Source organism: Aythya marila, assembly GCF_965140915.1.
Source record: "Aythya marila genome assembly, chromosome: 3".
In the NCBI taxonomy this organism is placed as follows: domain Eukaryota; kingdom Metazoa; phylum Chordata; class Aves; order Anseriformes; family Anatidae; genus Aythya; species Aythya marila.
In genome coordinates, this window is record NC_139044.1 from 36,465,184 (window position 1) to 36,486,250 (window position 21,067).

Sequence of the window (21,067 nt, forward strand, 5' to 3'; positions counted from 1 at the left end):
GCAGTTAGTTTAAGGATTTGTTTTTTTAGCATCCTACATCAGGTCTCCAGCTGGTCACCCCAGAAAGGTTCTGCCCACCCATTGCTATTGAAAAGGCTTCATTAGCCTTAGTGGGGATGGAGGCAAGGGGACATTAATGTTTCCTGAAGCCCAGTAAGTGCCAAATGTGTCCTTATGGGCTAGTGTGTGTGGGAATACTTATGCTGTGTTCACGTGGGAGGAGGGCGTTGCCATCACAGCACTCCAGAAAATGGGCCACTGCTGCTCTCAGCCCAGTAGCTAGCATTGCAAATAGTTTCCCCTCGTCTAATTGTTAATAGTGGGTACAGATTTCACTCGTTGTACAGTTGATTCAGCTAATTGTGCTACTTGAGTGCATTAGCTGTCATGCTATGTATCTTGTACAGAGCAATGTTTATTTTAAGTTCTTGCGTTTGGATTTATTAGGCTCCGTGGTATTTATCATACGGCCGTATGACGACTGTCAGGAAAGCTGTATTGCTTCTCTGGCTGTGCTCAAAATCGTAATCGTTGTTACTGCCTTCTTGTTGAGCTAACTTTTAATAGGTAATTAAGTGATTCCTTTAAATATCTTCCCCTTCTGTAGCTGCTCTTCTTTCAACATCAGGTGCATGAGACAGATGTTGGACAGCATCAATTGTTCCTATGCTCAGTGGCTAAAAAAAAACAAACACAAAACACCTTGTATTAGCTAATGAGATTTGAACTATTTTGTTCTAAAAGGCCTGGCTGTTTGTGTTGTTGGCAAAGGTGCAGATGCTCGTTACCTTAGTATGAAAGCCCCTACATAAGGGCAAAGGAGTATGATGGTTTTCAGAATATGACTGTAAAGGTGGGGTTGGGAGAGTTCTTTGATTTGTCTGGGAAATGTGTGGGTGAGTTCGAGCTGCTTTAGCATTGCCATCCCTTCTGCTTGTTGTATTGGGGATGTCAGCAGAGGATTCCGTTCTTGGACCACTAGCCTACTGCTCTTGCACTGAAAGCCCTAAGTTACCCTGGTTTTAATTGATCACAGGGAGTTTAAGTGAGATGGAACACAGGACTGGGTTCTGGATTTCCGTTGAAGCTTTCTTCTTATTTTGAAATTCTTTTCTATTCACTTTTTTTGTTTACTTTTCATACTTCATACATCAAGATGTGTTTTGATTATTTATAATCCAGTGCTATTTACTGTTGATTTTCCTACAGCAAATGGGAATTCTAAAACATGTTTATTCCTTTCCTTCTTGTACACATTTTATATGATCAGAAGAGTACTTTTGTTCAGGAACTCTCCCAGCACCACAACCTTTTTGCTGGTGGTGGTATTATTGTTGGCATTTATGGTATGTATTTTAGCCTTTTTTTTTTTTTTTTTTTTTTATGGTAAGAAGGAACTATGCCATTACAGTGTTCCTGCATGGGCCAGACCTGGAAGACCCTTATTTTGAATGTATTTCAGTCTGGTTTTGGTGTCTGAGCTCCACGCAGTTCCCCCAAAGAATCTTAATTTGTTTCCTTGACCCGACTAGAGAGGTGTATCATAAACCAGGCATAGGTTTTCTGACTCTTACTTGCTGTAGTTGTACTGGGTGGTTTAAAAATGAGAAATCCCCCAGGAGGATTGTACTGGGAAGGCTGGTGGACTCCTTGGGAAGCTGAGGTGGGGTCGACAAAGAATTCAAGAGAGATGACAGCAAACATGTTTTCCCTGCTGCTTTTCCCACTCCTCTTCCTGCAAGGTCTTTTTATGTTGGTAAATTATTCCTTTTTCTCTCCTTGGTTTAGTCTTCTGAATTTATTTGCTAGTCTTTTCCTTTTGTTCCTTCGTTCTGTCCAAAATTGTTAGTATTTATGAGTCTGAAAGGACTTAGATACCTTATAATTCTCTGTCCTATTCTACTCATGTAGAATTATTGTGTGCATTCACCTCACTTTCTTTTCCTTGATCATACAGATCTATAGGCCAGAAGCTTGGACCGGAATAGCAAGATGCTTAAATCTTAAAGGCTGAAACACATATTGAGGCTTATGTTTCTTTCAATTTGTCTGTTTAGTTTAGACTAGAACCCAGAGCATTGGACTCTTGAGTTTCTGGATCTCATCTTGAATTCGTTTTAATTTAGAGAGGCTCATTTCTTTGGTGGGTGATACAGCTAAATATGGTTATGTACTTATATGTGTGAATATATAATACATCTGCTTTGCAGAAAATAAAGACCTTGCTATTGGTAAGGGTAATACAATAAATCCTGGTTAATCTCAGTGATTTTCAGATTGTTGTTAGTTTAAATCAAAAATACAAGGTTGGATATCCCAAGCTGGTTGTAAGAAAGCAAAATACTTTCTTTTTTTTTTGGAAGTTTGTTAGTAAAATAATAGTTTTTGTATTGATAATTCTTCTATCAAATGTCCAACTGATAAAATCAATAGAGTTACAACTTTTTTTTTTTTTTTTTGCTTCACTTAATTGAAATGTAATTGTACTTGCCTTGAACAATGTTGTAATAAAATTTGGAAAACAAAGCCAGTATTAGAGAAGTTGGCAAAAATTAAAGGATTCTGGCCCTGGTGTGTAATGTTACTGGCACAGTACACTCCACTTTCTCACAAGAACTCCAGAATATAAGAAATGGCTTGGCTTGAAGGCAACAGCTTGTTAGTTTTCTAGAAACACATCTTCAGGGTTTTATTTTTTTCAAAGGAAGAAGAAAAAAATCATATCTAGGCCAGTCTTCCTGAATTGAGTGTACATTTAAATTCAACGTGATATGCCTATTGAATTCAAATTGTTGAGCCATGTTTCATTTTTCAGTAGAGACAGTCAGTCATTGCTTATGAATATGCAAGCGGAACAGACTTTCAAATTAACTGATTACAGAAGGTCAGTGCAAAAGAAGTATTCTCTGATAATGCTGGTTTAGATTTGATTAAGTTCTAGGCTGTGAATTCTGTTAAAACTCATTTTTTTTTTTTTTTTTTTTTACCCATGGGAATAGTTAAGACCCTGCAGGTTCTTCCGTTCACAAGATACCACTGAGGCAAAGAAATGTCTTGGCACACAAGGCTATTTTCAAAGGAGCTATTATTTCCCTATGTGGAGGAAGATTAAAATGATATTTTGCTTACTTTTTGCTGGTCTAAGTTTCAGCTTGTATTTGTTTCAAAACCTCTCTGTTTTACTCATTCTTTACATGCTTGCATGCCTGTGTTTCCTCCCTACCTTCCATCTCAGTTCCTCAGGCTCTTTTTATCTGCTCTTTTTTTTTTTTTTTTTTTTTTAAGATAACTACAGAAATCTATTTGCAATTAAGTTAATGTCATGTTAATTTTTATTTGCAGTGTTAGTGTTATTATCATCTTACGTGAATTTTGCCATATATACCTGTCTTTCCAGGGATGCAGCTTTTACTTGCACGATGGAAGCAAATGAGTGGGGTTTTGTGTTATACTGCTTTTCAGGAAGAGAACACTCATTTGTGTTAATCTGTCCAATATAATACTGGAAAAAAAAATAATTTCCAGTGTCTTATCATTTACACAATGGCGTTTTTTTCAGGGACTGTACTTTCAATGCTTTCTAAGTTCTCTTGTAATACAAATATGGAAGAAAAAACGAAAATGCTTCGTGTTAGCTTCGCCAGTGAGATCCACAATATGATATATTGATTTTAATTTATGGGATTTGGGGAGGGGATGGGAGGTGGAATGGTTAGAAGGAACAGTTCTGTATATACCACCCACAAATAAAAGCTCAAGGGGTGTTAGTGGACCATACCAAAAATGTTAGCTGTAAAGTTTCTGCCTACCTGCTGTAGCTAAAATTAGTGGTTTTCACAGGAAAGGAAGAGCCCAAGAACTGATAAGAGTGAAAAACTTGCTATTTTAAAAGGGCCTCTGGAGGTGAAGCTTGAATTTTGTGACAGTGGGCTGTTCTCTGGTGCACTCAGGGTCTGACAGCTTGGGCCCGTTCATGCTACTGTCCATGCATGATGAGTAGATCTTTAGGTAAAAGATGTGCGTGCGTGTGTCTTGTTTTGAAACTTTTTTCTTAATGCTTTGTTCTTTTACTTGCTGTGCTGGTTAGACACGTCCACCTCTGGTAACAGACTCCCAGGGGGGACAAAGGCTGTTGCTGACTTGGGTTAACTGATGATGAGCAGATTGGAGTCCCTATCCCAGGATCTGCATTGTTGAGGGAATTAAGAAATCACTTCTCAGAGCGGGTAAAGGCCCAGTCTGGGAGAGCTCCACCGGGAGATCTGGAAAGGAACAGATTTTGCTGTAATCCCTCCCGTAGCAAAATAGGATGAGAAATGTCTTGCATGCCAAGTCTTCAGAAGATTAGTTAGACAGTATTGTGCTCTCTCTCCTGTGATGGTAGGCAGTAGTAGCTTCTGAGTGTCTGATTATCTTGTAAGAGTGCTCTGTGGCAGAAGCAGACTTTCAGGAAGAGTACACAACTTCAAAATACTCTTCTGGGCTCAGTGTCACAGTTCCTACATCTCTAGAGCAGCCTTCCACAGCAAGGCATAGGAGTAATTTGTAGTAACCTTTGGAAGTTGTGTTCTCTCCTATTTCTGGTGAGTGGTACTTGAGAGGAAGCGATGCATTTATTCTCAGTGCATTCTGAAGAGTGTTCTGTTTGTCAAATTTTCCAAGTGTTATTTTAGAATTGCATTGGGTATGTAATCATTAATCAAGAATCACAGTCTGTCCAGCAGAAGATAAGATGAAAAATCAATTGGGTATATCAAAGGTAAGGTACTTTATGAAAAGCAGAATTGAATTCTAAATATTCTATTCATATGTTGTTCACTTGCGGTGTACCTTCATGCTAATTCAAGGCCTTCAGGTATTTGAGATTTTGGCGAAGCATCTACAGGCTAGTATAATCTGTGCATCCAGTTTTTACAGCCTCTCACTAAAAAAAAGACCATCCCAAGTGTTGCTTTATGCAAACTTTTTATCTGTTGTACATAACAGCAAGTCGAGCACACCAGGTCTGTAATTTCTTCAGTGGTATTTACCATGACAGAAGTGCTCCTGAGTTGAACTGTTTTCATGCAATGTTAAGTCTTTGATGTTTGCTTATGCCCAAAAATGATCATTTCAAGTATATCACTCCAGAAAGTTGTACCAGTGGTGCTTTGCGGGAGGGGGATAAGAAGAACCTGTGAAAATAGGATGACAAGTAGATGGCATGTAGGTTTACAGTGATTGATTTGAAACTGCAGCCTGTAGGATGTTTAAGTGCTGGCTGCTAAGAAACTGAAGCCTTTAAAGTTGTTATAACACTCCAGCCCTGCGAATACTGTGAAAAATATCTGTTGATAGAAAGATGTGAGCATATGGCAGATAATTATCCTGTGCCTTTTTCTGTGAGCAATTTCCCCGTGGTGGCCCATGAAGACTGTAGCAGAGCAGGAACTGAAACCAGATACCCCAGTTTGTAGGCTAATACTGTAACCACTGGACCTATATCTCCTCTGTAATTACATGGAGTGTAAGCACTGGTATCAGCGTGATCTTTCTCATTTCAGGTAAAAACTTACCACGGGTATTGCTTTTAGGCCACCATGGGATACAAGTTGCGTGTGTGTGTGGTGTGCAGAGATATAAACAAAATGCAAATCTGTACTTACATTATTCTTTATGGTAATTCTAGATGGAAGATGCTATAGAAATGCGTTACCGCTGTTATGGGCCTGGGAGGTTTTGTTTACTGACATTTTCTTGTGAAACTTAATTTCTTGCTTAGAAATATAAAAGTACACCAACTTAAAATAAGATCTTGCTGTTGTTTCCTGTAGTATAGCCAGGAAAAACAGTTACAATCTGTCTTCTTTAAAATCACATTCCTGGAAGAAATTCTGGCAACCTGGATATTTAAACACATTTCAAAGAAAAACAACTTCAGATCGATTAGAAATTATCGTATTTTCTGATAGTGTAGAATTATAGTTTGCTGCAGACATTGCCTGAAGTTATGAAATAAGCAATAACTTGTGACAGTGGCTGTGAAATAGCGGCTTACTGAAAAGTAGGCACTTGAGATGTTGAAGAAAAGGGGGAAAGGGTAATCACTGACACTGAGTAGTTTGCATAGGTTCTTGATTAGCTTTTTGAAAGGACACAGGAAGGACTGCAAAGCACAAAATGTTCCAAAACAAAACTTCAACTTCTGGCAAAGTAACCCCATTTAACATTGTGGCTACCTTGGAAAGCTAAATGTTGCATGGCTTTCCTAGAAGGGCTGAGAAGCTACTCTGTTTTTTTTTTGTTGTTTTTTTGTTTTTTTTCTTTATTTCACCTGTCTTACCTCTAAGAAGATCTCATTAAAAGTGATATTGTCTGGCTGCAAATTTTGTCTCTTTTTGAAATCCAGTTGGTATCCCTGGTATTTATTCAAACGAATTGCTGTTGAAATGGCTTAGATTGCATTCTCTGTGGGTGGCCTTATAATATCTTAACTCTGCCTCTTTATGTACATTTAAAGCAAATCGATTTTTCCCAACTCTTTGGTCTTCTTGCCTCATGGTCCAAAAACCTCTTCCTATCAAACTGCTGGCTTATAATGCAGTCAGTTTCTGTCAGTAGACAGGATCAAGAGCAAGGGAATTTGAAGATGGACTTTTGGTCCCCAACAAATTGCAGGGGAAGCTTCTGTGACCATAGAATATCCCCCATCCTTCTGGCAAGATACTTAATTATGGATAGGTAGTTAGTGGCCAGCATCTGTATGACCGTAGCTATGTGGGTTGGTAGTGAAGTTTCTGGAGTCCATTCTCCATCATATGGAAGATGAAGCAGTGTAATCCCACTATTTTGAACTAATTCACCAACTGGAAAAATTGGGATTAGCCATCACAGAAGACATTACCAAGTTTCAGGCTCCACAAAAAATAGGTAGTCATCTTCTCACTCTTTTAATCTGCTACTATAGTAAATAAACTGCTCAGGATGAGGTAACAATTTCCCCTTTTAGAAAATTAAAGTTATACAAGTTGTAGTCTTGCAAGCTGAAAGCCCATTAGAAGGTTGAAGTTGAGATTTAAAGTGTGGTGGTGTTCCTAGCTGTAGTGGAAATTATAGATAGAAGTGTGAGTGGTGCCTAGACAGAAGAGAATTGTTCAATTGCACCTCATCCAGGGGCTCAGAAGAGAGGCAAATGCTTGTACGATATGGTTTAAAAAAAAAAAAAAAAAAAGATACTAATACTAAAAATGGTTGTAACCACTCTGAGATGTGCATCTATGAGTGGGCATGGGCGTGAACACAGAACTAGTGGTGGATGCACCGTGTGAGTTGATTCATGGCTGTATATTGTTTTACTGGCTAACTTTTGAGTAAGTTGGAGTTTTCACTGCAGGGTTCATTTAAAAATATCTCTTGGCAAAAAGAATAAGGAACTGGATCCAAGTCTGGATTTCTTTATTTTAAATGCATTACTGATTGTTCTGTAAAATTTGATTAACTCTCTGGAAAGTCTGCAGAAATCTCATTTCAAATTAGAAAAGATTTATTGAGTGAAATATGTAATTTAGAATACTGTCAATACTCCAGTCAGCGTGCTCAATTCTTTGATAAAAAATTGATTTGTATTGCTATTTTATAGCAACGTCAGTTTAAAAATGTTTCTCTTTCCAGTATATGTGAGATTTGGGTAAAATGATATGAACACATACATTTTGTCAGAGACAAAATTAAAGGTCCTGGTGAGCAAAACAGAAGGTATAGATAAAAACCATAGAAAATAACATGTCTTCTGCTGTGTACATATTTTCTGGTTATTTATTTAATTGGGTTTTTCATACCTGACAGGCTTTAGCAGTCTGGCTGTAGAAAATGAGGTTGTGTGTGTTTCTGTATTTCCAGGATTTTTCTGAAGCAGCAATGACTAAAACTCTCATAATTTTGAATTTGCGTTCAGAGCATAGTTCTTATGCAATTCTTTGTGGCAAAACTTGGAGCCGTGGAACACAGAAACACTGGAAGCTCACTTTGTTCTTCTCATGCGTTAAGTATTTTAAAATATTGTTTCTTATGAAAACTGTTTGCCATGGTTGGAAAACAGGCTTAAGGCAAACAATCAGGCAGAATGAAGGAAACGCTGCTTCTTTTTTTCATCTTCTCTGAAGCCTTTAGTTTAAGGTTTTACTTAAACAACTTCCAAATGCTACTATAAAATACTATATTGCTAAATAAAATGTTATGTAGAACATCTTTTATCTCTAAAGAAAAGGGCCAGTTTACCATTGCAGGGACACTGCTCTCAGTGACTTAAGTGACAAATCTTTGTATGTTCTCATGATAATCCTGATGTTGAAGCTGTAGTGATTAGGATACTCTACAAGGGATCAGCTTGATAAACATCAAATTCTGCTTCAGTTATGTTTCTACATCGTATGTTATAGGTGGTTGCTTACTTTCTTTGATTTCAAAAACAAAAAGATTAAAGAAGGCACTGTTTGAAGCTGTGAAAGAACAATATAGCATGTGTTTTTGCCATGCTGTTGAAATTGGATAACAGTGAAATGGTTAAAGACTTTTCAGATGAAGGAGCAGTGCTTAGGGCAAATAACACTTAAAGATATTTAAAAAGATTTCACATATAAGCATGTCATTGTATTCTGAGGAGTTTTTGATTAAAAATCATAAATTTAGGTCTTCTGAAAGGAATAGTACTTCTGAAAAGTTAACAAACAGACTAGAAATGTTGTGGCCAATTGCCAGGTAGCAAGTACTACAATGATATAACTATAAAGTTAAAAAATAGCATATATTTAAAGCAGAATCTTTGTTGCAGAAAACTTGTGTAGACACAGTATTTACTCTTGCATCAGTGAGAATGCATTGGAATTGCTGCATGTATGAGGTGGGTAGTTAGGTTTTTCTCCAGGCAACCTTTATTTATAACCAGTTCGTACTTGAACTCTTCAGTTGCTGAATGGAAAGTATTTAGTAAAGATCCTAGAGTCAAATCGTTCATTTTAATTCCTGTAGCTGTAAAACAGTACAACATAAACACTGTTTTTAATGCGGCGTTCTTGAACTCTTTAAAGAGAGCAATGCTGCAGCTCCACGCTGGACAAATGACAATGGATTTCCTCTTGCTCTTTTTTTGGTCTGTAGTGTAATGTTATTTAAAAAACAAAAGGTACAGTTGCATTTAGGTCAGTTATTAAAATATTGTTGGTCATTTCCTTTGACAGAACATTTCTATTGTGTTATAGCAGTGTCATTAGGAGGAAAGGTTATTCCCACTTGTCTGGCTGATATCAATACATACTGGCATATTACATCCTCTGGCTTTCTGGAAATGCTTTATTTGAGCAGGAGCTTGGGAACAGGAAATTTAAGGTTATACACAGTCTGGTTTCAGACTGCATGATACAAAAATGTGTTTCCTAGAAACCTACCTGACAGATTTTCTCTAGTGTTTTGTAGAATTGGATAAGCTTAAACAGATTCCAGGCAGGAGTAAAGTTTTATCAGCTGCAGATGGAAGATGTGATAGAACAAGGCTTCTGATCATTTGTTAGTATGGACATGGGAAGCTTACAGAAACCTTGTTACTATCTCACCCATTCACCAGTTACTGTAGAAGATACTACACCTTTTCAGGTCTATGGCAGTATTAATATTCCCATTTTATAGATGCTCTTACCATCTACGAGGAAGAAGACAGTGTGCTTTTACAAATTGGATTTGTGAACATTACAAATTGCATGCTGAAAATGAAACTTATGTTGATAACAGCATAACATACGACATCAGAGGAAAACAAATATAAAGTTGTGGAAAGATAAAGGAAGAGAAAGTATTTTCATCATGCACATATACTGAAGTCTGTACAACACCATTGCAAAGGGTTATGGTATGAATTGTGATAAGAAAAAATGTAAGCTTTTGGAAAGGAAATAACCACATCAGGAGCTATTAGGGTACAGGTATTTTTCATTCTAGACCTGAAGGTGCATGGTGGAAAGTAGGAGAAGATAAAATTTGTGCATAACTCTTCTTTTTCAAGTCAGAACTATGCAGTCATATTTCGATAACATCCTCTGTTTCAGTTGATGAGCTTTTTGTAAACCACTACACAGAATCACAAAATAGCAGAGGCTGGGAGGAACCAGCTTGGGCAGGATCAGATAAAGCAAGTTGTCCAGGACTGTATCCAGTTGGGTTTTGAGTATATGCAAGGATAGAAACTCAATGACCTCTCCGGGCAGCCTGTGCCATGCAAATTATGAATAGCTTTTAAATTTTAGGGGACACATTTTTATCCAGCCTCTTCCCTTTACTTAACCTAGGTTAGGAAACATGTATATCTTTTTATACAAAGCAGTCGTATGATAAATACTTGAAAATACAGAAATATTTTCTGCCCTTGTGGTAGAAAATGCTACATACCAAAGCAGTATTTCTACTGAAGATTTTTTAAAAGGAATGTTTTTTTTTTTATCATTGCTGAAGAATGTATATCATGCATATAATTTGTATCTGAAATGTCTCCTATTTCCAAGGGAAAAGTAACCATGTTTGAGTTTGGGTACTGATACATAATGTTACTTGAAAATACTATATTTTATCTGAACACAGTTGTAAAATAGACATCTTTACCATCTCTAAGCATCTTCATGTTGGTTGTAGAATCCATGCAATTTAAAGTCCCATTGCAACTAGTTTGTTGTCACATGTCTGATCTACTGAAATACAGAATAATTTTGCTTGTGCTCACAGCTGACAAAAAGCTGCATCACTCTTAACATGTCCTGAGATTACATCAAGACCTGTTGAGAACCTAGGTATAAAGCACAGGGGCTTTGCTGCAGTCTGGAGTTGTCTTTTGTGTTTTGTTTTTTTTTTTCCATCAGAACTGTCTTATCTTTTATCAGCATGGAGTACAGGATGAGCTCTCATTTGCCATTAACAGAGACCCATTCTAGGTCAATTAGAAGTAGGTGTGCAACACTCATTACGTTAGCTATGTCTTGTAACACAGAAAACCTTCACAACTAAAGCTTGTTTTGCATAGAAGACTGGTCAAAGTTGATGTTAAAGTAGTTACACTGAGAGATTGCTACTGAAAAAGTCACTTTCAATTGTATTAACACATTTTTTTTCTGTTACCTGTGTTTCTTGATATTTGTTCAACTGGCAAGAAAAACTTCTGCCAGGCAGATGGAAGAGACTTCTGTATGGACAGTGTTTGTATTAAGGGAATGAAACAAGGCAGTAAAGACACAGTCAAGGTGAAGTAAACACAAGGTTGAGTTCCTTTGCTGTGTCACTGTAAAAATACTGTATCAACTATTTGAATAATTAGTTTCCCTAGTTGGCATCAATTTGGCATATTCAATTGGCTGACCACTTTTGGAGTCAGATACTGCATAGGGTTGCACTTCTGATACATTTATATTTCATATCAGTTTTAGTTCTTTGAATTCAGACTTTTCAAGTCCTCAGATGCAACAGTAATTTCAGGAAAGAATGGAATAGAGATTTGAGGCAACTTATGCCTGGTACTAACCCAGTTACCTGTTCTATGGTAGGTCCCTATATAGATTCTCATTTCACGTTAGGGCTTGCATTTGCTGCTTGACCTGTTTTCCTTCCAAAGCATGTTATAACCTTTGCATTTAATACTGTTTTAGCTTCGTCACCAAGCTTCCACATGCATACTCGCCTCTGGTATCAATATGGAAGGGAGAGTATTGATCTTGTTATTGCTGGAAATGAATACAGTCTCTTTTCTTTTATAATTCAACAGAATTTAGCTTCTTGGAATCCTTCAAATCCTGAATGCCTCCTGCTTGTTGTGAAAGAGCTCGTGCAGCAGTATCACCAATTTCAGTGCAGCCGATTGCGTGAGAGCTCGCGTCTCATGTTTGAATATCAGACTTTACTGGAAGAGCCCCAGTATGGAGAAAACATGGAAATCTATGCTGGCAAAAAGAATAACTGGGTAAGAATGTTGCTACTAAAATGCTTTTAGTGATCTTCTTGTTTTAATAAATAACAGCCTTATTTATTTTAATAAATAACAGCCTTGGAAAACCAAGTTTGTGTGCATCTCCTTGCTATATGTTTCTGGTGAATAAATCTTGTTTGACTCCAGCTTACTCTCAGTGCTCTCTGTTTTGTCCATTGCTGTCATTCCCCTACCTTGCTTGAACCAGGTTTTCAGGTGAGCAACTGGCTTTTCAACGTGATCTCTTAGTTCATCTGATTTATAGAAAAAATGATAAATTCCTGAAAAGCCTGTGCAGCATTTACAGGGTACGATACAATGCTACATGGAAGGTTTACCTCTGTGAAGATTTGAGAGGCAGAGTAGCTGCATGGGTAGGACACCCTGCTTAGAGGTAGGACATATTAGAGCCTGGTTCCATGTTAAGGTTGAGCTGATTTAATAGGTAGCTGCAGTTGTCTGTATTTCTCTGGGACTTGTCTAAGCTGAGATACGTTGTTCCAGGAACCTAAAGAGATGGGAAAAAAAAAAAACTGATTTCCTGCAGAACGACGGGAGGAGGTAATACGGGCAAGAGCAGTGACTTTGTAGTGCCATGTCTTCACATGACAATCAGACATTAAACGGGCTTATCTGCTTCCTGAAACTGCATCCTTTGCCTGGGCGATGTGCCATGCTACGTAGAAATATTCCATGTATAGCATCTCAGCCTTCTAAACTGAGGCTATTGGCAGTGTAAGCATATTGGTTAGTGTGTGATTTTATTTTATTTTTTAAACTGATCTCTCTGGCATGGAGCAAGCTTTGTAAAAATCAGTTTTTCCCACTGGTAATGTATTTATCATGGAGTTTTTGGAGTAAGGTATATCAGGAAATACATAATTGTGTTTATGCTGAACATGTACTCCTCTTTCTCACAGCAACAGTGTAGTCTCAACGTATACTAGCCTTCAGAAATAATATCTTCTGAAATAGATGTCATCTGAAATTGGAATTCTCAAAGCCTTTTTTCAGGGCATACAATTAAGCTTTGTCACTTTTATTGCCTTTAAGTTACAGGTGGCATGAAGATATTTACAACTGACAGTGCTTATATTTTTTTCTTTTGTCTCAAGATAAGCCATCTAAGCTTCTTTTTATTTTAAGCCAAGTAAAATTTTGTTTGAGAGAATTTCATATCTTTATTTATAAATCAGTATATTTGTTCTTAAATGTTTGTGATAACAGCTATAGAGAATAACAACTCGCCACATCTGTAAATAACAAACTGCTTTACTGAAGTGAAGAAGGCTTTCTGTACCATACTCAGATTTTATCTAACTTTTGGCAGCTGCCAAAATTGTACTTGGGACTGTAGAAAACTACTTTTTTTCTCCTTTTTTTTTTTTTATGGAAAAGTCATATCTACTGAAGCCTTTGGATTTCTTTGTAAGTCCTTGTTGAATGAGTAAAGATTTTTTTTTTTTTGGTGTTTGAAATGTTATCTTAACAAAAAATACTTCAATCAAATCTTAAAGACATTTTGAGGCAACTCCTGGTAATCATTGCAGAGCTATGTGAGGTTTCTGTAGAGTCTGCTTTGTTTCCAAAGTATATTCTCTATTAAGATGACCTCCTGGGGTCTAATCTGGAGATTCTGTGAACACGGTACTTACATGACAGAGGCTTGTTTATGAGTATCTAAAACACGAAACTATGACATTAACCTGTGCTTCTCCTTTCTATCCTTTACAACTGTCTTCTCTTGTTAAGTCTTGACAATCAGTGCAATAACAGCGTTTCTCTGAAAATCAAGAGGAACTGCATGTTACCTCCTCTTTCTGGAACTCATTGAACCTCATGTTGCTGTTGTCTCTAAAGAATAGGTAGTGGCTCAGCAGACTTGTGAAATAATCACTTGTGAATGAACTTTGCACAGTGTTATGAAAACATATCTTAAGTACATGAGTTAATACATAAATAAAAGACATTGAAGAAAAGGCCTGAGTTCAGTGCTGTGTCCCAAAATGGAACAGATCTGCTTGGGTACCTTTATACCAGTATCTCCAAGAATTATGACAAAGAGAAAAACTGTTATTTAGTATAGTAGCTCCATGTTGGCAGAGTACCCACTGATACAGATGCCCATTAACTACCTGAATCTGATCTCTCAGTTCTGTGGCCAGAAGTTACATCTGATTCTACCTGAAATGTCAGGTCAGCTGCTGGCTGGATTTGGATAGTTGAGCAACGTGGGCAGGGACTGCACTCTGTGGGTCCTGGACCTCTTTGGCAGTAGTACATTACAAAATAATCTTAATTGAATGATATAAAAAATCTAGCCTGCAAGTTCTTACCTTCTTCCACATCTCAGAGCAGTTGATATTTTGATCAGAGGCCATTTATATGTCCAATGGCCATAAACAGACCATTTGAGCTGCTATTTTACTAGAAATCATTTTCTGGATTTTGTGGCCAGTGATGGATGACATCTTTTCTTTGAAAGTTAAGCCCAGACAAGAAGCATTATCTGTAATATCTGTTTAAATCTGATTAAAAAGCAAGTGCCCTAGCTGTCATCAAAGCAGTCTGTGTCGCATACACAAAAAGTCAGTGATTGCTTCTTCAGGTTGCTGCTGCCTTTTTTGGAAAGGATACTTCCATTATTTCAAATACGTTGCAGGTTTTTGCCTGCAACAAAGGTATAGCTATATATACAATAAAGATGATCCTGTATAAATCTACTGCAGTATTTACATTTACACTTCTAATGAGAATTGCATTATATATTATGTATGTACGCATGTTTAAATCTGTTAACCGCATATTTCTTGTAACAAGATTTTTCTTGTTGATTTCTCTGGCAATGCAAAGCATTTAAAATACTAAGATGAAATTCACCAACAAATAACTATGTAACTAAGTGGCATGTATATGCCAAAATAGGGCAGTATTAAAGTGAAAAAGCGAACTTGTCTCAAGATTTTATGTTCAATTGCAAAAAAAAAGTCGTGTTTAATGCTTTTCGTGCTGCCAATTCAGTGTGACAAAAATAGCTGCTTTATGGCTATTTTATTGAATTATAAAATAGGGATGACAAAAAATTAATACGGAGGAAATCAGACAAGCATTTGTTTTTCAAAAAGAGCCAACTTCATTGCTTCATAACCAGGTGGACAAAGTCTGGCTTTAAGGAAGTGTATGAAACAGAAAGGAAATCCTTTCCATTTCCTTTGCATACACTTTATGCGTAAAATTCAGCAGAGTGTAGGGGACGCTTGGCAAATTTTCAATAAACTGTTTTCTCAGTGTTAAGAATTGCATATTTCTGAAAAGAAATCGCAGAGAGCATTCTAGCTCAGTTCTTTGTGTCTTCTGAAAAAAAAAAAATACAGACGCTTTGATACATTTTTACCTTACCCAACTCAAAGTTTATTCTGTTATGTATACCTGCAGTGTTTGGGAAAATGCATGTATTTTGACTGCTCGTACAACTTTGTCAAGTTTTTAACTTTGCTTTCAGATCGTTTGTAGGTCTCACCGATCCTTTGTCCACAAATGAATACAGACAAGATAGAACTGTACTTAGGGCCTAACAAAGTGTAGTCTAATTTTTGTCATTCACATTGTTGCACTCTAGCTACTTGTTGCTGTAGGCTTCATGGCAGTGATGTTTTATGGTTTTAAAATGTTTCATCATATAATACCTGTGGAATCTGTAAATTATTTCTTTTCATCTTCAGTAATTCCATTGAGAAATGTTCTTTTAATTCAGCCCTTCTGTTTGGTATGAGCTCTTACACATTTTTTGGTTAATATTTCATCCTTAGTGCATTCAATTTATGATTCTGTTTTAGACACTAGCTCTCATTAGCTTTATGCTTTTTCCACAGACCGGTGAATTCTCAGCTCGCTTCCTCTTGAAGTTGCCTGTAGATTTCAGCAATATTCCTACATACCTTCTCAAGGTAAAATGAATGTCTAAGTTGACAGTGTCTGTTGGGAGAGAATGAATTATTGAAATGTTCTTAGTAACTATTTTTACTTTCCTGCCCTCTTCTCCAAGAGTTTGCCGGTGCACCATGTCTAAACCTGATTAGATTAGATGCTGATTTGGAAATGTGGTATTGGACATACTGTTGTTTTAATGCCACTTTACTGGATAGTAAACATACACTTGTCATGCTAAAGGGCCTTGTAGAAGATTGCATGGAATACCTGTGTTCTGCGGCTTTTTTCAACAGCCAAATTGCACCAGTAGTCTTGACAGCGTATGCAGAAAAGTAAACTAAATGTACCAGTTCTTAACAGGGAATGAAAGCAAATGCTCCTGACAAAAACTAAAGGTTTTGATGATAACTTCACTTCATTATTTTTAAAATAAACACTACGTTGACCAGACACTTTACATCATTTTCACAAGGATGTAGGAGAGTAGAGTATTGGCATAAGTTGGAAAAAAGTATTTCTGTCTTTGCTGGGAATGAAAAAACTGAGAAACTACCAACATGGAATAATTTGAAATGAGTTGTTTTCACAGCAGGTGGGCAGTCACTCTTTCAGTCAGTTACTGTGGAAGCCCATCGCAAGGCCAATGTTACTATATTGAGAGTACACAGTGAAAGATGTGTCTAACATTAACGTCAGATTAAAGTGCCAGAACTCTTACTGCAGACAAGATTTGAGTCAGCTGATGCTACCAACACCCATCTTCCCTTTCAACTACGTCTGACTGCTTACTCAGCTTTTTACTTTTAAATATTTGTTAAGGAGAGCAGCTACTTAATGTTTAGCAAGTAATGTGTTGAGATGAAAATGTCAGTGTAGATCCAATGACCTCTTCCTCATCTTTTTGTTACAAGTCTTCAACTGTTAGGTCACAACTGCAAGTGTGAATCCTGAGTGTTTCTCCAAATAGAGTCTCAAGCTAAGAACCATGAAAATAAAGGCAGGCACAACTATTCTATAACTGAAATTTTTGATTGCAATCTGAGCTCAGGATCCTGTGATCTAACTTCTATAGACTGCTCACTGTGTGAGTAATGACCTGTTCCTGCCTTTCTCAAAAGCCTCCAGATATTTTCAGTCTGTTGCAGCATCTGTCTTTCATCAGGGACTTCTCTACTCACTTGATGGGGCAAAGTCAGAGGTAAGAGGGTTGGCCGTGGGCTTTTCAGGAATGGTGGCACTTAGGAGGAGGATGCAGCAACAGTTCACCTGGACTGCAGCGTTTTTGGGATAGGTTTCTGAAAGACACTGTGGAAAAAAGGAGGCTGTGTAGGGCTATCATGAACTATGCCTGTTCCTTATCATCACGTTCCTTCCTGAGGTCCAGGGTGCTGTATTTTCCAGGAACAGTTTTTAAATTGGTGAAGAATTTTAGGATGTGCATAGCCAGTATATTCCATAGCTTCAGTCATAGGGCTGTCTGTCACCTTTGTTCAGCCTCTAAGAAAATTACAAGACTTGGGATGGAAAGGTGGTGTATGATTTATGTAAGTAACTGTCATCATGTAGAAATCCTGTGATAGAAACAGTTGCTACTTGTGTTTCTTACAGTAACATTTTAATGCATGTCAGTACACTGTTTCTTACTATAATCCCCTATCATGTTCACTAACCATCTTCCACCTGCTCTAAGCAAGGATGATATCCTGTGGGTAGATAGCAGCGCTCCACCACTGCTTCCTAGAGCATTATTCACCCTGAGTGCTGAATGATTCACTAGTCTGAAGGAGAATGTGTTTATTTGCATGCGTATGTAGATTGTTTGATGTGAGGAGGCATGCACAGAAGGACGCAGAATCAAAGTTTCCCAGTCTGCCTTTATTTTAACATTTCTAAAATCTCAGTGTCTTAGTGTTACAGTTTTAAAATTAATGTTTGGGGTTTTTTTTGTATGTAATATCCTGGATTTTTTAAATGGCAGGTCCTTTTTGGTGGACAGTGTACTGGCGAAATCCCTAGATTTCTTACACAGACTTCTGATATGCAAACTAACAGGTTAACTGTCTGTGGTAGGAGGCTGATGTTTAGTCTGGATGAACAGCCACAGGAGAAGAAATACAGTTTTATTCCAGCAGTGTTTGTTGACAACAAAGAATGGTTTGACTCAGGCTCCAGCATGGACTGTGACAGAGTACACTGTAGCAGGCATGGATCTTTTGCCCCTGTTGCCTTTAGCTCCTTGTATTCTGACATTATTAGCTGTATCAATGTCATCTCATGTGGCAACAATATAAATGCAGATAGAGATTGTTGTTGAGATAATTATGCTCCAACTATTCCAAATTTACAAAGGCATTTAAAAAAATGTTTTTTAAGCTATCTGCATGTATTTTTTGGATGATACTTTTGACATAACTAGATCTGATTTTTGTAATAAAATAGGAATTTCTTTGCAATCATAATTTGCCAGTTATGTTGGCTTCAATGCTGCTTGTTGAATTATGGCACATGATGGAGCATCCATTAATGTGGAGGAAGTAATTGTCAATATATTATCCTGAAAGGTGGAAGAGCAGTCAGTAACTGAAGGCTGTTACTGTATTAATGTTAGGAGTGCAGAACTGAATGCTGTGCTTGAATTATGTTCCAGTCTGTAGCCAGTCTCATAATGTGCAGTAGCTTCTCTGTAATGATTTACAAAGTTCAGACCTGTGTTATACTTCCCCTGTCATGGGATTTTTTTTTAATGTTTAATTAATACTCCCTGGATTAAAATCTGGTGAAATACTTAAAGACCATCATTCTTGCCTCATTGATCATTCATAGCACCCCAATGGTTTGTAATATTCATCTGAATTTTTTATTTATTTCATTAGGTAGTCACATTAGAATATAACTGTAAGGCTTTGTATAATAAGATAATATTCGAGTTAGAGATTGTAAGCTGTGAGAATGTTCAGTAGTGTTACAGAATCTTTGAACCTGATAATACACTCATTTGTTAGATCTTGCTCTGTCAACTTTGTACTGATGTTGTTGAGAATATTTTCCTTATGATGAATAAAAACTGAAGGCGTAACACAAGTTGGGCTGTTACGTACTGGAAAAGCTGATTTACCAGGTTATTTAAAGGCATTTGCTGCATTAAATTTAAAATTCGCTTCAAGTGTGCATATGTTTTAAGGAAAGTAGCTGAGTATATGAAAAAGTACAAAAATGATTAAAAGAGCAGTGCAGAGTGCACAGCCTCTAGCTTTGAATTCTTAAATTCTGCTCAGTGTTCTTCAGATTTAATTTATTAGGAAGCAAAATGCTGGTTGTAATGATGACTGCAGCAGATCAATCTTTTCATAAGTTTCTGTGGTGCACTCCTTCATATTTGAAAGAAAACGTATCATGCTTTATTTTTCATGCTGAACAACTGATGAGAAAGAAATGTTGGTTTACAGTGAAAATGTACATCTAGGAAAAGACACCCTTTTGTATCTTTTTCAGTTTAAAAATTACGCTTTCATAAAAGGTTTTGAGTTGAATGTGGACCTTTTGTTTCAACTTTTACTTCTCTTATGCAAACCTGTTTGACATAAGTGAAACCTTTAAGCATTTAACAACTGCAGAATCAAGTTGGTGGCTCCGACTATTGCAAGGTTCATTACCAGTTAATCTTTCCTTAAGGTTCTCATACTTGAGAAGAACCTGGCTTTGGTTCAGGAAAATATTTGCATCTGTATCTGTTTACTAGTATACTTTCCCTTTCGTTTTTTTTTTTTTTAGTTGGATTTTTAATCAGCACATTCATTTTGGCTTAAGTTCCTTTCTGTTCACTGCACAATTTTTCATTTTGAGACAACACTGATAAATGGAAGTCTTTACTGTATATACAATTTCTGAAAGTCAGTTGGTACTTCACATCTGTCTCTTTACAGGTAACACATATGCCAGAGTAATAATGAAGGTAATAGCCTTAGCATCTAAAATACCTCATCCAACTTTATTTTTATTCTTTGTAGTTTTAATCAGAGGGACTTGTGTTATCATGAGTTATCAACGATAACTCATTAAACATCTCCATCTGAGTAATTAGCAAATTGTGCTGGATTATGTGCCTGTAGCATAACTGCACAGAGTGAATGGACTGTAGAGCATGTTGCCAGTTACACTGTTGAAAACAAGACACGTAGATACTTTTTATTCACTTTTTTTTAGGTTTTGGTTAAATAGTAAGTAGCCTGATTGCCACCTCCTTCCTATATGAAACTTTTAATGTATTGATGTCCTGTCTTTACATACCTGCTTCTTGTGCCCTGGTGAATAGTTAATTTCTGGACCAATTGTGCTTTTTGAGTGTAAAGGAAATACACAAAGCAGACAGGTTTTTTTAGAAGGCTTTTTTTTAATCTTAGACTTTTTTTCTAAAGAGATTTTTGTGATGACCATTGTGTTCGACGCATATCTTTCAGAACTGAAACAAATAATAAACATTGTCTAGACACATTGCCAGGGGCAAAACAGTTGTTTGTTAAGACTGTCAATGGAAAAGGTTTATCCTGAAGTTCAAATTGAAAGATAAGAGCACATATTTGTGTTTTTCCTTATTGTGATTTCATCATTTGGAAGTCTGTTAAAGACTTCAGGACAACTTCTGTTTACGAAGTAGACCAAATTCCAGGTACAGTGAAAAGACCATATTACTTGTGTATGTTTGAGAAATCAACTGTAGCAAACGACAAACAGAAGGGTCAGAGGAGACTTTCAGGCCAGTTTTTTTACTGTTGCAAGTTAGCAGTTTTGATTCAATTGACATCCTTCAAGGTTTGTGTTAAATTGCTGCAAATACCAAAATACAAATACATTTGTTTTTTTTTTAAAAAATACCTCTGCTAATTAACTCAAAGTTTTTAACTAAATATTCTGAAAAAGTATATTAGCCTGTACTGAAAACTTCCTCCTGCTTCTAAACTTAATTTTGTTGCTAGCTGGCTTATTAAAACTTAATGTTTAGCGTCCTAAAGTCACAGAGTCAATGGCAAGAAGAAATTAGAGACCAGAACTTGACCTCACCGTTTTACGCTACCCTGTTTTTATACTGTGCTGAGCAGCTGATTCTCAAAATAGCATTGAATGTTATGCAGTAAATAACCATTAATATATCTTCCCATACAG

General features: G+C 36.9%; 1 protein-coding gene across 1 annotated transcript in view; it reads left to right on the forward strand.

The window, feature by feature from the left end:
• Window positions 1–21,067, forward strand: part of BABAM2 (BRISC and BRCA1 A complex member 2) — a 167,894-nt gene that overhangs the window by 33,155 nt on the left and 113,672 nt on the right. The window contains exons 5-6 of the mRNA XM_082755569.1: window positions 11,777–11,971; window positions 15,850–15,924. Of these exons, the coding sequence (XP_082611695.1) occupies window positions 11,777–11,971; window positions 15,850–15,924 (270 nt within the window). The remainder of the gene's footprint in view (window positions 1–11,776; window positions 11,972–15,849; window positions 15,925–21,067) is intronic.